The following is a 14,711-nucleotide window of genomic DNA, read 5'->3' as shown; positions in this document are numbered from 1 at the left end:
TTGAGCAGGAAGGACAGAGAACCCATTCGGGTAAAATCTATGAATATAATGATTCATAATAACCTTATTACTTAAATAAAGGAGGCGCAACAAGGAGTTTTAAAAGAGGGAAATTTAAAGGATGAAATACCCAAAGGATCGGAGAAGCATCTTAATATTCGGGAAGATGGAACCCGGTATAGGGCTGAAAGGATTTGGGTACCAAAATTTGGAGATATGAGAGAAATGGTACTTAGAGAAGCTCATAAAACCAGATACTCAATACATCCTGGAACGGAGAAGATGTACAAGGATCTCAAGAAACATTTTTGGTGGCCGGGTATGAAAGCCGATGTTGCTAAATACGTAGGAGAATGTTTGACGTGTTCTAAGGTCAAAGCTGAGCATCAGAAACCATCAGGTCTACTTCAACAACCCGAAATCTCGGAATGGAAATGGGAAAACATTACCATGGATTTCATCACTAAATTGCCAAGGACTGCAAGTGGTTTTGATACTATTTGGATAATAGTTGATCGTCTCACCAAATCATCACACTTCCTGCCAATAAGAGAAGATGACAAGATGGAGAAGTTAGCACGACTGTATTTGAAGGAAGTCGTCTCCAGACATGGAATACCAATCTCTATTATCTCTGATAGGGATGGCAGATTTATTTCAAGATTCTGGCAGACATTACAGCAAGCATTAGGAACTCGTCTAGACATGAGTACTGCCTATCATCCACAAACTGATGGGCAGAGCGAAAGGACGATACAAACGCTTGAAGACATGCTACGAGCATGTGTTATTGATTTCGAAAACAGTTGGGATCGACATCTACCGTTAGCAGAATTTTTCTACAACAACAGCTACCATTCAAGCATTGAGATGGCGCCGTTTGAAGCACTTTATGGTAGAAAGTGCAGGTCTCCGATTTGTTGGAGTGAAGTGGGGGATAGATAGATTACGGGTCCGGAGATTATACAAGAAACTACCGAGAAGATCATCCAAATTCAACAACGGTTGAAAACCGCCCAAAGTCGACAAAAGAGCTACGCTGACATTAAAAGAAAAGATATAGAATTTGAAATTGGAGAGATGGTCATGCTTAAAGTTTCACCTTGGAAAGGCGTTGTTCGATTTGGTAAACGAGGGAAATTAAATCCAAGGTATATTGGACCATTCAAGATTATTGATCGTGTCGGACCAGTAGCTTACCGACTTGAGTTACCTCAACAACTCGTGGCTGTACATAACACTTTCCACGTCTCGAATTTGAAGAAATGTTTTGCTAAAGAAGATCTCACTATTCCGTTAGATGAAATCCAAATCAACGAAAAACTTCAATTCATCGAAGAACCCGTCGAAATAATGGATCGTGAGGTTAAAAGACTTAAGCAAAACAAGATACCAATTGTTAAGGTTCGATGGAATGCTCGTAGAGGACCCGAGTTCACCTGGGAGCGTGAAGATCAGATGAAGAAGAAATATCCGCATCTATTTCCAGAAGATTCGTCAACACCTTCAACATCTTAAAATTTCGGGACGAAATTTATTTAACGGGTAGGGACTGTAGTGACCCGAAATTTTCCATGTTTATATATATTAATTGAGATTGATATTTACATGATTAAATGTTTCCAACATGTTAAGCAATCAAACTTGTTAAGACTTGATTAATTGAAATATGTTTCATATAGACAATTGACCACCCAAGTTGACCGGTGATTCACGAACGTTAAAACTTGTAAAAACTATATGATGACATATATATGGATATATATATATAGTTAACATGATACTATGATAAGTAAACATATCATTAAGTATATTAACAATGAACTACATATGTAAAAACAAGACTACTAACTTAATGATTTTTAAACGAGACATATATGTAACGATTATCGTTGTAAAGACATTTAATGTATATATATCATATTAAGAGATATTCATACATGATAATATCATGATAATATAATAATTTAAAATCTCATTTGATATTATAAACATTGGGTTAACAACATTTAACAAGATCGTTAACCTGAAGGTTTCAAAACAACACTTACATGTAACGACTAACGATAACTTAACGACTCAGTTAAAATGTATATACATGTAGTGTTTTAATATGTATTTATACACTTTTGAAAGACTTCAATACACTTATCAAAATACTTCTACTTAACAAAAATGCTTACAATTACATCCTCGTTCAGTTTCATCAACAATTCTACTCGTATGCACCCGTATTCGTACTCGTACAATACACAGCTTTTAGATGTATGTACTATTGGTATATACACTCCAATGATCAGCTCTTAGCAGCCCATATGAGTCACCTAACACATGTGGGAACCATCATTTGGCAACTAGCATGAAATATCTCATAAAATTACAAAAATATGAGTAATCATTCATGACTTATTTACATGAAAACAAAATTACATATCCTTTATATCTAATCCATACACCAACGACCAAAAACACCTACAAACACTTTCATTATTCAATTTTCTTCATCTAATAGATCTCTCTCAAGTTCTATCTTCAAGTCCTAAGTGTTCTTCATAAATTCTACAAGTTCTAGTTACATAAAATCAAGAATACTTTCAAGTTTGCTAGCTCACTTCCAATCTTGTAAGGTGATCATCCAACCTCAAGAAATCTTTGTTATCATTCTAATACAAGGTAATAATCATATTCAAACTTTGGTTCAATTTCTATAACTATAACAATCTTATTTCAAGTGATGATCTTACTTGAACTTGTTTTCGTGTCATGATTCTGCTTCAAGAACTTCGAGCCATCCAAGGATCCGTTGAAGCTAGATCCATTTTTCTCTTTTCCAGTAGGTTTATCCAAGGAACTTAAGGTAGTAATGATGTTCATAACATCATTCGATTCATACATATAAAACTATCTTATTCGAAGGTTTAAACTTGTAATCACTAGAACATAGTTTAGTTAATTCTAAACTTGTTCGCAAACAAAAGTTAATCCTTCTAACTTGACTTTTAAAATCAACTAAACACATGTTCTATATCTATATGATATGCTAACTTAATGATTTAAAACCTGGAAACACGAAAAACACCGTAAAACCGGATTTACGCCGTCGTAGTAACACCGCGGGCTGTTTTGGGTTAGTTAATTAAAAACTATGATAAACTTTGATTTAAAAGTTGTTATTCTGAGAAAATTATTTTTATTATGAACATGAAACTATATCCAAAAATTATGGTTAAACTCAAAGTGGAAGTATGTTTTCTAAAATGGTCATCTAGACGTCGTTATTTCGACTGAAATGACTACCTTTACAAAAACGACTTGTAACTTATTTTTCTGACTATAAACCTATACTTTTTATGTTTAGATTCATAAAATAGAGTTCAATATGAAACCATAGCAATTTGATTCACTCAAAACGGATTTAAAATGAAGAAGTTATGGGTAAAACAAGATTGGATAATTTTTCTCATTTTAGCTACGTGAAAATTGGTAACAAATCTATTCCAACCATAACTTAATCAACTTGTATTGTATATTATGTAATCTTGAGATACCATAGATACGTATACAATGTTTTGACCTATCATGTCGACACATCTATATATATTTCGGAACAACCATAGACACTCTATATGTGAATGTTGGAGTTAGCTATACAGGGTTGAGGTTGATTCCAAAATATATATAGTTTGAGTTGTGATCAATACTGAGATACATATACACTGGGTCGTGGATTGATTCAAGATAATATTTATCGATTTATTTCTGTACATCTAACTGTGGACAACTAGTTGTAGGTTACTAACGAGGACAGCTGACTTAATAAACTTAAAACATCAAAATATATTAAAAGTGTTGTAAATATATTTTGAACATACTTTGATATATATGTATATATTGTTATAGGTTCGTGAATCAACCAGTGGCCAAGTCTTACTTCCCGACGAAGTAAAAATCTGTGAAAGTGAGTTATAGTCCCACTTTTAAAATCTAATATTTTTGAGATGAGAATACATGCAGGTTTTATAAATGATTTACAAAATAGACACAAGTACGTGAAACTACATTCTATGGTTGAATTATCGAAATCGAATATGCCCCTTTTTATTAAGTCTGGTAATCTAAGAATTAGGGAACAGACACCCTAATTGACGCGAATCCTAAAGATAGATCTATTGGGCCTAACAAACCCCATCCAAAGTACCGGATGCTTTAGTACTTCGAAATTTATATCATATCCGAAGGGTGTCCCGGAATGATGGGGATATTCTTATATATGCATCTTGTTAATGTCGGTTACCAGGTGTTCACCATATGAATGACTTTTATCTCTATGTATGGGATGTGTATTGAAATATGAAATCTTGTGGTCTATTATTATGATTTGATATATATAGGTTAAACCTATAACTCACCAACATTTTTGTTGACGTTTTAAGCATGTTTATTCTCAGGTGATTATTAAGAGCTTCTGCTGTCGCATACTTAAATAAGGACGAGATTTGGAGTCCATGCTTGTATGATATTGTGTAAAAACTGCATTCAAGAAACTTATTTTGTTGTAACATATTTGTATTGTAAACCATTATGTAATGGTCGTGTGTAAACAGGATATTTTAGATTATCATTATTTGATAATCTACGTAAAGCTTTTTAAACCTTTATTGATGAAATAAAGGTTATGGTTTGTTTTAAAATGAATGCAGTCTTTGAAGAACGTCTCATATAGAGGTCAAAACCTCGCAACGAAATCAATTAATATGGAACGTTTTTAATCAATAAGAACGGGACATTTCAGCTTACAAAATACTCTTGTATTTAATTTTTTCCGTTTTCAAGATATAAATGGATTTATGCCGTTGTGATAAACCATTATGTATGTCATGACATTATGAGATCTTTACTTTCGCCTCGGTGCCCTCTAGCGAAGTAATCACTTTATGCTAGCCGATCCCTTGTGTCTATAATGTTGACACAAGAGCATCTACCATCGGGGGCATAAAAATGCCTTGCCTTATGTGGGTAGGTATGAATGCTATGCTTTACATTCGTATGAAAAATTAAAATTTTATTGAAATTCGATTGCCATACATACAACATTTTGTGCAACATCTTCATGTGGGGTGATCAATCCCAATTAGAAAACTACAAAAAGTGTATTGTGCTGTTGTCTGAATTGAGAAAAATTAAAAACGTGATAAAGACTGCTCTGCAAGATTCATTTTATTATACTGTCTTTCGTGCAGCGTGCTGCATCTTGCTTTTAATGTTCCCACATTTTGGGAGGTTTGAAATACCCGTTCACATCATTTCTACTGAACAACTTCCTCGACGATTCCCCTCTAACAAAATTCCCCGGAGCTTCATAAACAACTGATCTTTCCCTTGTCGGTCCAACGTATTCAGAGTGTATCACCGCTACACCTTTTGGCATTGGGAACCGCAATTCTGCATGCGGCGAAGAAGTAATTGCTCCAAATTTACGAAGAGTTCTCCTACCAAACAATGCTTTGAATCTTGATCTGCCATCAAGAACTGTAAAGTCCACAATTTCTGTTCGGACTAAAGGGTGTGTGCCCATTGTTACATCCAGTTTCACCTTACCAACTGCCCTCATTGATTCGCCCGTGATGCCAGCAATCTTCAAGTTCGTGTAGCGAAGTTTATCCTTCACGCTGAACGGATAATCTTTAAAACAATGCAAATATAAAATATCTGCCTCACTACCTGTGTCAGTATAGATTCGAGTGATATTTCGGTTTGCAATTACAGCTGAGATAACCACAGGCTCCTCTGACAGACGCCAATTTAGAATGGTGTGACATATGATTGGAGCATACATCCAGTTCTCCGTACTGCGTTCTCCGTCTGTTTCATTTTCCTCCACCTCATTCCATATAACTTTGATGTGCATTTCAGGAGTCGTATCCCTTTCATCATTTCTTTCTTCCCTTCTGTTCCAATCAAGCCGTCCACCGTGATGCATTTTTCCTTGCCAAGCAAAATGTTTGTTTGGATCATTTCTCTGATACTTTTTTTTTTGGTAAAAGATGATTTAACTCTCCAGCCTTGATCTTTGCAATGATCTCTCTCATCAACGACTTGCAATTATCAGTGTCATGTCCATATGCTTCATGGAAGTCACACCACTTGTCACTCTGTGGTCCCTGACGCTCTTCCATTGGCGGTGGAGGGTGAAAGGTTTCCTTAACAGGTTCTGTGAACAAGATTTCTTTTGGAGTTTTAGTTAATGCCATGATAAGTGGATGCCTGTCTAATGGCTTTCGATGGTGATAATTGTCATTTGGATGATTATCCCCCCTCCAACCTTGTTGCTGTTTCTGATAATTGTTGTCATAACCACGTTGTCTCTGATAGTTATCATTCCTATTCCGTTCTCCGCCTTGCTGCCTAAAGTTTCTCTGATAAGTATCTACTCTTGGATATCCCATTTCTCCTGCTCTCAAGTGTTTATGAGAAATAACCAATGCCTGATGCAATGTCTTTTGAACATCATAACGCAAAGCATGAATTAATTGTGCAAAACGTCGCTGATCAAGACAAAATATAAACCCTGAAACAAGCTGGGACTCTGGTATGTCTGGTATTTTTTGACACTCAATGGTATAACGCTTCATGAAAAGTCAGATCCCATGAATTTAAATGATTTTCGGCCTATTAGTTTGATAAGTTCATACTATAAAATCCTCACTAAGGTACTCTCTAACAGAATCAGGAAAGTTATTCTGGGTCTCATTGATGAAGTTCAGAGTGCCTTTGTAAAAGGAAGGTTTATACTTGATGGCGCCCTTATCGCCAATGAGGCTACTGATTATCTAAAGAAAAATAAGAGAAAGAGCCTCATCTTCAAAGTTGATTTCGAGAAAGCCTTCGATAGCTTAAGTTGGGAGTTTCTATTAGAAATAATGGAGAGAATGGGATTCGGTTGTAAATGGAGAAAATGGATCCTCGCTTGTCTTAAGTCGGCCTCCGTCTCAGTTCTTGTTAATGGATCCCCTACACATGAATTTAATCTCGAAAGAGGAATCCGACAAGGTGACCCATTATCACCTTTTCTTTTTATTATCGTAGCTGAAGGGTTAAATATTCTTACAAAAAAGGCGGTAAATTGTGGTTTATTCAAAGGAGTTGAAATCGGGTCGGATAAAGTAGTAATATCCCATCTTCAATATGCAGATGACACCATCTTTTTTGGCGATTGGAGTAGACAAAATTTTTGCAACCTGATGAAATTACTAAACTATTTCGAGAGAGTGTCGGGTTTAAAAGTCAACTATAATAAAAGTGTGTTGTATCTAGGCCCTTCGGGTTGGCTGCAAAATTGGAGAACTAACGTTTACGTATCTAGGCCTCCCTATTGGACGTAACATGAATCGTGTTGAAAACTGGAAACCTGTCAAAGATAAATTTCACTCCAAACTCGCAGATTGGAAAGCAAAAACGATCTCCTTTGGTGGAAGGTTGACGCTAGTTAAATCGGTTCTCAATAGTCTTCCGCTATATTATTTCTCACTCCTTCGTGCGCCGGCGAGTGTCTTAAATAATCTAGAGAGCATTAGGAGAAATTTCTTTGGGGGGGGGGGGGGATCGGGTGAGTGTCATAAAATGTCTTGGATCAAATGGGATGTCTCGCTTTTACCTTACGGTGAAGGTGGGCTAAACATTGGATCTCTTCGAGGCAAAACCTTGCACTTTTGGGGAAATGGTTTTGGCAGGCCAAAACCGAGCCTAATTCTCTTTGGGTTTCCGTTATTAAAAGCATCTATGGTACTAACGGTCTCCACATTCCTTCGGGCCCCTCTAGGCCCATTGGAAAAGGTAATGTGTGGCCCAATATTTTGCGTGCAGGTACTGCTATTGATAAGACCGAGCTACAATTCGGAACTTCTTTCATTAAACAGATTGGTGATGGCAGCCGCACCTGCTTCTGGGAGGATACATGGCTTATTGAAGGGACCTTAAAAGACAAGTTCAAACGGCTCTACCATTTGGAATCTGATCGAGCAGCTACAGTATGTAACCGAGTCAATTGGATCGAGAATCAGTGTCATTTTTCATGGAGCTGGAACCGTGAAGTAACCGGGCGTGCAATCGATGAACTACAATCTCTGATTAATATTTTAATCTCGTATGTTAAATATGACAGGAACTCCGATGGATGGTTTTGGAAATTAGCAACGAACGACATATTTACAACCAAAAAATTATCAAGGCTTATTGATGACGCAACCATTCTAGATGGCAGAATAAGACTAGAGACTTTAAAGAATAATTTGGTACCAGGTAAAATTGAAGTCTTCATTTGAAGAGTTATAAATCGGCGAATTCCAACAAGGATCGAACTTGACAAACAAGGTATAGATTTGGATTCCGTAAGATGTCCTATATGTGATGACGATGTGGAGTCTATCGACCACATCTTATTCTTTTGTCGACATTCTTTAGACGTTTGGGATAGAATCTACAAATGGTGGGGTTTGGGTCCGGTTTCAAATCTATGTGTAAATGAGGCTTTTCGGGGAAAAAGTAACCGTGGTATGACATGGATGGGGTGCAAGATTGGGCAAGCTTTGGAATGGACGAGCGCATACTTAATATGGAAAAATCTCAATCTCAAGGTCTTCTCAAACAAAAGTTGGACCGGTCCCACAGCCCTTATGGAAATACAATTAAAATCGTTTGAATGGATATCCGCTCGAGTTGAAGGCGTGAAGATTGAATGGACCGAATGGCTTACCAATCCTCTCGCCTGCGCGGTTTGATCTACGATCACTCATTCCTTTCCTGTCTTGTTAGTTTTTATTCAACCTGTAATTTTGTTGCTGCCTCCGCAACCATATGCTGTCTGTTGTGATTTACTTACCTACATCGGGGTTGTCTGTTATGTTGTAACATTTCGAGTTCTAATAATAAAATTTCTGCTTTTCGAAAAAAAAAATAACGCTTCATGAAATCACTCAATGATTCGTTGTGATGCATTGTTATCTCATGCGCATCAAGATGTGATAACGTGCAGCTTCTCAAACTTTGATATTGCATTACAAACTTTGCTCTTAAATCAAGAAAACTGGTAATACTTCTTGGTGGTAAACTATCAAACCACTCTCTTTCCATTTTCTGCAGTACCATTGGAAACATATGACATGCAGTTTCGTCTTCCCAATGCTGTAATCGCATGACGCCTTCAAACATGGTGAGAAAATCTTCTGGATCTGTTGTACCATCATAAACACCGATAGATGGAATTCCTAAATTTCTTGATAATGGATAATCTGCAATTCGAGGGATAAAACACTGTGTTGACTCTGCCATTGCTGGCGGTTTGATAGCTTCATCTCCAGTAATCAAAGCAAACAAATTATCCACAGCTGTTGCACGGATGACTGGTTGTGCTAACTTCTGCTTAAATCGTGATGGTGCTGTTTTATTCAAAATTCCATCCAATAACTTTCCTGCCATTTCCTCAGTCATAAAAAACTGGTCATCTTCTTCTTCAAAATTCCAATCATCTTCCAGAAAACCTTCATCACTGTGTTGATTCTCAGTATCATCAATTAAAGTAATCAACTGATTGAATAGCTTGAACAATTGTGATTTGGAAATTGATTTTCCTTTGTTGTTGTGCTTAACATTCACATCAGATGTCTTCTTAAAAGAAACATTATGTGTTCCTCGCATGGCTTTCCACATTCCCGCACTAGAACTTCCCATCAATGGTTTTCTCAATCGTGGTAGGGTTTCATGAACTTGATCATCTGCTGTACCAGTGTGCAAATGATCTTCTTCCTCAATTGAAGTCTCTTCAAGAGTTAACTGATCCACTGGTATATTTTCAATGATGTTTTCATCAACTGGTTCAAGTGTTGTTTTTGATGAGGTTGTTTCGGGTGCCTTCGTGCTCTTGGTGTTTTTGCTGGTCTTTGAAACGGGTGGCGCCATTTGTTGGTACGATTTTCCGTATAGCGGCTGTAAGGTACCAGTACAAGACAATAGCTGCTCAGCGTGTGGCGTATAATGTTGATTGTTGTTTGCCCTCGAGAAATTATCTCTGCAGACCCGGAACACGGATGGATGATCTGTGGGGTGGCCTCAATCAATCTGAGAATCAATCTGAAATTGATCTGTATAGCGTATTGCTGCTAAGCGGCTAATGTATGTTTAGAGTGAGAAAGAACTGTGTGAGAGAGAAAATGTACTTCTCTCTGACTGAAGTTCAGATCAGAATGATGTGAAATGTGGTGAACCATGGGGTCTATTTATAGGCACAGAGTGTCCGAAATTCACGGGATACACGTGTCAATCATTGAATGGTTCTGTTACGTGAAGTATCCGGAATGTCAGTGGCGTGTGCTGACGTGGCTGCGTGCTGTTCACACGCTGAGTTAAATGGCTTATGCATAGAAGCTGCCTGCAGGGCTTACGCTTGACGCTGGGCGGCCTGCTGTACGCTGGACGGCAAATACTGAAAATCACCAAATTTAATTATCTTTTGTGTTGTTTGATCCATTTTTCTGTATAAAAATGGTGCTTTTATGCGTGTATCTTCTAGGATACACCATAAAAATCATATGAAAATGAAAAAAAAAAAATTGATTACCCACTAATCCTAGATGGAATGAAAACTTAACGCCAAGATATTTTTATTTCATGATAAAAAAGTTTAGTTGTTTAAAAAAGTGAAAATATATTGTCTATGTATAAAGTAAAGAGTAAAATTCTAAAGTAAATAAAAAAATCTTTTGATTGAATTGTGATCGGAGTACAGCTTTTGTACTTGGCGTATCTCAATTAAACTCTTGGTTAATCTACAGTTGCTTTTTTGTTTCCATTTTCCGAAAAGAGAAACAAAAAAATCAAGAAAAAGTTCTGTCCTTTCATCTTCATCCTTTATTAACCCCCTATTTCACTTCACATCACCTCACTGTACGTTGCAACCGTCAAACGGGCAAAACCCGGAACCCATTTATCGTTTTTCCAAAAGTGTCCTGCTTTCATCAATTTAAGTTAATGGTCTTTTGGGTATGCTTTAAATCTCTAATGTTTACCGCTGCATAGTTACATCTCTTTCAGTATCTTTATTTTATGCTTGTATGTCTCACTTTATGTGTGTGTATGTGTTTATTTGAAGTTATGCTCATTAAAATTAGGATACTTGAAGATTACCCCTGTTTTTCTTTTCTTATTTTGTACAGTTTAAGATGATTATTCTGTTTTTTTATTGATGGGGTTTTATTGTTCTGGTAATCTTGATTTAGTCTACGAGGAATAATTTATTACATTACTAAAAACCTGATTTTGATGTTTACATGATCGGTCTTTATAGAGTTCACTTGTTCAACATATCTAGGGTTTCTCAATACAGTGAAAAATTCTATTTTGGGGTAACTTGATTTATTTACTAATTATTAATAACTACAAATATTGAACATTTGATATGTGTAATGGCTTAATACTATGATCTAATGGAGTAGTATATTATGTTTTGCCTTAAAAATATATCTACTTTTTAATAATTTGAAATGTTGAACTATTGTGTAGTCAAGGTTGAAAAAGACTCGAGACGGGTCGAGACGGTAGTGACCTTAAAACGTCGCAACGGAAAAAACGGGGTCGAGACGGGGTCGAGACGACCAACGTTGACCTTTTATATATATTTCAAACATAAACATTTCAAAGTAAACATAAATATTTGCTTTTAATTTGAAATATTTATATGTCTGCAATGTTTATTTTTGAAATTTATTTAAAAAGTCAACATTGGTCAACATCCGTCTCGGCCGTCTTGGCCGTTTTTTACCGTCTCGGCCGTTGCTGACCGTCTTTTTGGCGTTGTTGACCGTTTTTTAAGCGTTAACCGTTTTTAACCGTTTCAAGGTCCGTTGCAACGGTACCATGGTAAATCCGTTGTGACGCCCGTCTCGGCCGTTTTTTACAACACTATGTGTAGTGCTAAAGCAAGTTAAACTATCTTGTGATATTTTTGCTCAATTTTGTTTTGGAAAATTTCTAAACCTTAAAAATCTTAATACAGGTGAGATTATGAGTAACACAGGCCAAGACCGGTATGCAATTCATAATGTGCGCGACAGATATGATCGTATAAGCCAACTTCCCGATTGCATTCATCATTATATCTTATCATTTATTCCAACAAAAGAAGTTCTAAAAACTTCCATACTTTCAAAAAGTTGGAAATATCTATGGACATCAGTTTCAAATCTGGACTTCGATGATACATTATTCCACGCTAATAAAACGCACAATGAGATTTGCTTTGTTAACTTTGTAGAACATGTTCTCTTATTACGCGATGCATCGAACATTGACAAGTTCCGTTTGTCTTGTCGCGTGTTCTTCAATGCATTACGCATTAATTCATGGATTACTTATGCCCTTCTGCACAATGTTCAAGAGCTAAATCTGTGCGTGTTTGTGGAAGATCAGTTCGTGCTCCCAAGTTCATTGTTTTGTAGTCAAATTTTGACCAGCTTGAAAATAGAAATGAACTGTGTTCTCGAGCTCCCGAATAATATCTGCTTTCCGTGTTTAAAAATGTTGCATTTATCTTTAATTACGTTCCCTGATGATGAAACGACACAAAAGCTTTTCATGGGTTGTCGTGTTCTTGAAGAGTTGGTTATATTAGACTGCGATTGGGTGAACTTGAAAAGCATTACGATTTCTAGTTCAACTTTAAAAAGGTTTACGATTGATGACTTGCCGTATTTTGGGCCACCCGATGGGCCCGGTGGTTGTAAGATCGAGATTTATGCATCAAATCTCGTGAATATGAATTACGCAGGGTATCCATCGAACGAGATTGTCTTGTGTGATGTATCGTCGTTGGTCAACGCGTACATTAGTGTTCCGGTCCCACACACGAGAAAAATAGAAGTTGCTACTCATGTTATTAACCTGCTGAATGGACTCAGTAAAGTTGTGTCTTTATGGGTATCTGATCATACTATCGAGGTACTTGAATAAAGACATAATATCACGAATGGTCCCTGTGGTTTGTATCAAAAATCACTGGTGGTCCTATACTTTTTTCTAGTGATGTATGGCCCCTTTGGTTTGCATTGGAATCACTGGCAAACCACTGGGACGAAAAAAGTCCAGGGACCATGAGTGTAATCCGATACAAACCACAAGGACCATTCATTATATTTTGTCCTGAATAAATTCACTAAAATGTTTGACTTTTTGACCCAATTTGCATGCTGACTTTTATGTAAAGTCTCTTGTATTTGCAGGAAACTTGTTCGTTCATCTTCCAGTTTTCAAGAACCTGACTTATTTGGAATTGATTATGGAAATTGGTAATCCCACATTTAAAGCATTGATGAAATTGCTTAGTCGCTGTCCGAATCTACAGTATCTATGTTTTTCCGAGGTTGGATTTATCATTCATACTCATGGTAACGATATTTAGAGGGCGTTTAGTTGATTATATTGATCCAGTTTCATTTAATACGTTGTGCAGGGATTCAACAACGATATATACCTTGACGAAAAGGATTTGGTTTGGTCATCACTGCCAAAATGCATTTCGTGTTGCCTCAAAACGCTGAGTTTTCATAATTTACGTGGGTATGATTCGGAAATACGGTTTCTAAACTGTGTTTTGCGAAATGCACTTGTTCTCGAAAAGATGGTCATAGTTAGTTGTGAGAATCTGGTAAGAGATCGAAACAGACAAAAAGAGGTCAAGAAGGCGTTACAAGCGACTGCGAAGGGCAAGTCTTGTGTCGTTACATTCTTATAGAACCTCAACGAACATGTAAGTACTTTTTATCGTCTTATGTTTACTACTTTAAACTTTATTAATTCCACAAGCAGCGACGAATGAATCCATGATGAAAACCCAATGGGGTCCCACAAATTTTTTTCAAAAGCTAATTGTATTTGAAGGGTACTTTATTGATTGTTTACCTAAAAAACATAAATTTTAAAAATATTATACAAATTGAAGAGCACATTGTATAAATTTTTTCACACGAGTGGTGTCGTAGGACCCCATACCATACGCTCTACATTCGCCCTGTCCATAAGTATGATTTGCTTACTATAGGCTGATTTATCTGCACGGTGCTTAGATCGTTGATCCTTTTTGGTTGGTTATGTTAGTTGGTCAGCTGGATCTACTTTTTTGATGATGACAGCGAGTGCGTCTTGTAAGTTATGGTTTCTGTTTTTGGCTTGTGATCATGCAACGATTAAAGCTACATTTGTGGTTGGTTTGGTTACATATTGTGGGTTGTAAGTTTCTTCAAATATATGTAGAAGCTAACATTTGTAAGAAACCGTTTTGCTGTCTAATCTGCTGCGACTTTTCTTTTCACTTATTAAGTTGTTAATATGATCTCCAGTTGTTGAATTGATAAATCAAATGACATGGTTCATGTAGATGGGGTAATTTTGACCCATTTATCAGCTAGTTCATACTATACTAATTTTGACCCATGTAGATGGGGTCATTTTGTACACCTTGTTGTTGAGGGTGTTTTCCTTTGGAAAACGACCTCGTTTCTATATGAGTTTTCGTATTTTTGCCAAAAAAAAAAAAAAAAAAGTGCACGGTCATTATTTGTTGTATGATGAGGGGATTATTTGACTGTTAATAAAGTGCAAGGGTTGTTTTTTTTGAAAGCTGGGTTTGAAATCACTGATGGGATAGAAACTATTCACTCGATCAT

General features: G+C 36.6%; 2 protein-coding genes across 4 annotated transcripts; both read left to right on the top strand.

Moving 5' to 3' along the window:
• The first annotated feature begins 6,647 nt into the window (after positions 1-6,647).
• On the top strand, positions 6,648-8,777 carry LOC139888080 (uncharacterized). Its single transcript, XM_071871113.1, has 4 exons — positions 6,648-7,163; positions 7,315-7,475; positions 7,667-8,298; positions 8,461-8,777. Exons 1-4 carry the CDS (start codon positions 6,648-6,650, stop codon positions 8,775-8,777), a joined length of 1,626 nt encoding a protein of 541 aa, XP_071727214.1.
• A 2,082-nt stretch (positions 8,778-10,859) lies between these two features.
• Positions 10,860-14,356, top strand: LOC139891165 (F-box/LRR-repeat protein At4g14103-like). 3 transcript variants are annotated; one of them, XM_071874113.1, is made up of 5 exons: positions 10,860-11,034; positions 12,047-12,987; positions 13,253-13,408; positions 13,499-13,795; positions 14,143-14,356. In XM_071874113.1, exons 2-4 carry the CDS (start codon positions 12,055-12,057, stop codon positions 13,778-13,780), a joined length of 1,371 nt encoding a protein of 456 aa, XP_071730214.1. In that variant the 5' UTR covers positions 10,860-11,034; positions 12,047-12,054; the 3' UTR covers positions 13,781-13,795; positions 14,143-14,356. The 3 variants fall into 3 exon arrangements, with proteins under 3 accessions (XP_071730214.1, XP_071730216.1, XP_071730215.1); XM_071874115.1 differs by having other exon boundaries at positions 14,112-14,356; XM_071874114.1 differs by having other exon boundaries at positions 14,087-14,356.
• The last annotated feature ends 355 nt before the right edge of the window (positions 14,357-14,711 follow it).

The sequence above is a fragment of the Rutidosis leptorrhynchoides genome, chromosome 2 (assembly GCF_046630445.1).
Source record: "Rutidosis leptorrhynchoides isolate AG116_Rl617_1_P2 chromosome 2, CSIRO_AGI_Rlap_v1, whole genome shotgun sequence".
In the NCBI taxonomy this organism is placed as follows: Eukaryota; Viridiplantae; Streptophyta; class Magnoliopsida; order Asterales; family Asteraceae; genus Rutidosis; species Rutidosis leptorrhynchoides.
This window is presented reverse-complemented; position numbering and strand designations above follow the sequence as displayed.

Bases quoted from the DNA above. Each gene is read 5' to 3' on its own strand.
- LOC139891165 (XM_071874113.1), top strand. From the start codon at position 12,055: ATGAGTAACACAGGCCAAGACCGGTATGCAATTCATAATGTGCGCGAC. The intron at 12,988-13,252 runs GTACTTGAATAA...TTTTATGTAAAG, and splicing joins TATCTGATCATACTATCGAG to TCTCTTGTATTTGCAGGAAA. The intron at 13,409-13,498 runs GTTGGATTTATC...TACGTTGTGCAG, and splicing joins AGTATCTATGTTTTTCCGAG to GGATTCAACAACGATATATA.
- LOC139888080 (XM_071871113.1), top strand. From the start codon at position 6,648: ATGAATTTAAATGATTTTCGGCCTATTAGTTTGATAAGTTCATACTAT. The intron at 7,164-7,314 runs GTAGTAATATCC...TGTTGTATCTAG, and splicing joins TTGAAATCGGGTCGGATAAA to GCCCTTCGGGTTGGCTGCAA. The intron at 8,299-8,460 runs GTAAAATTGAAG...GACATTCTTTAG, and splicing joins AAAGAATAATTTGGTACCAG to ACGTTTGGGATAGAATCTAC.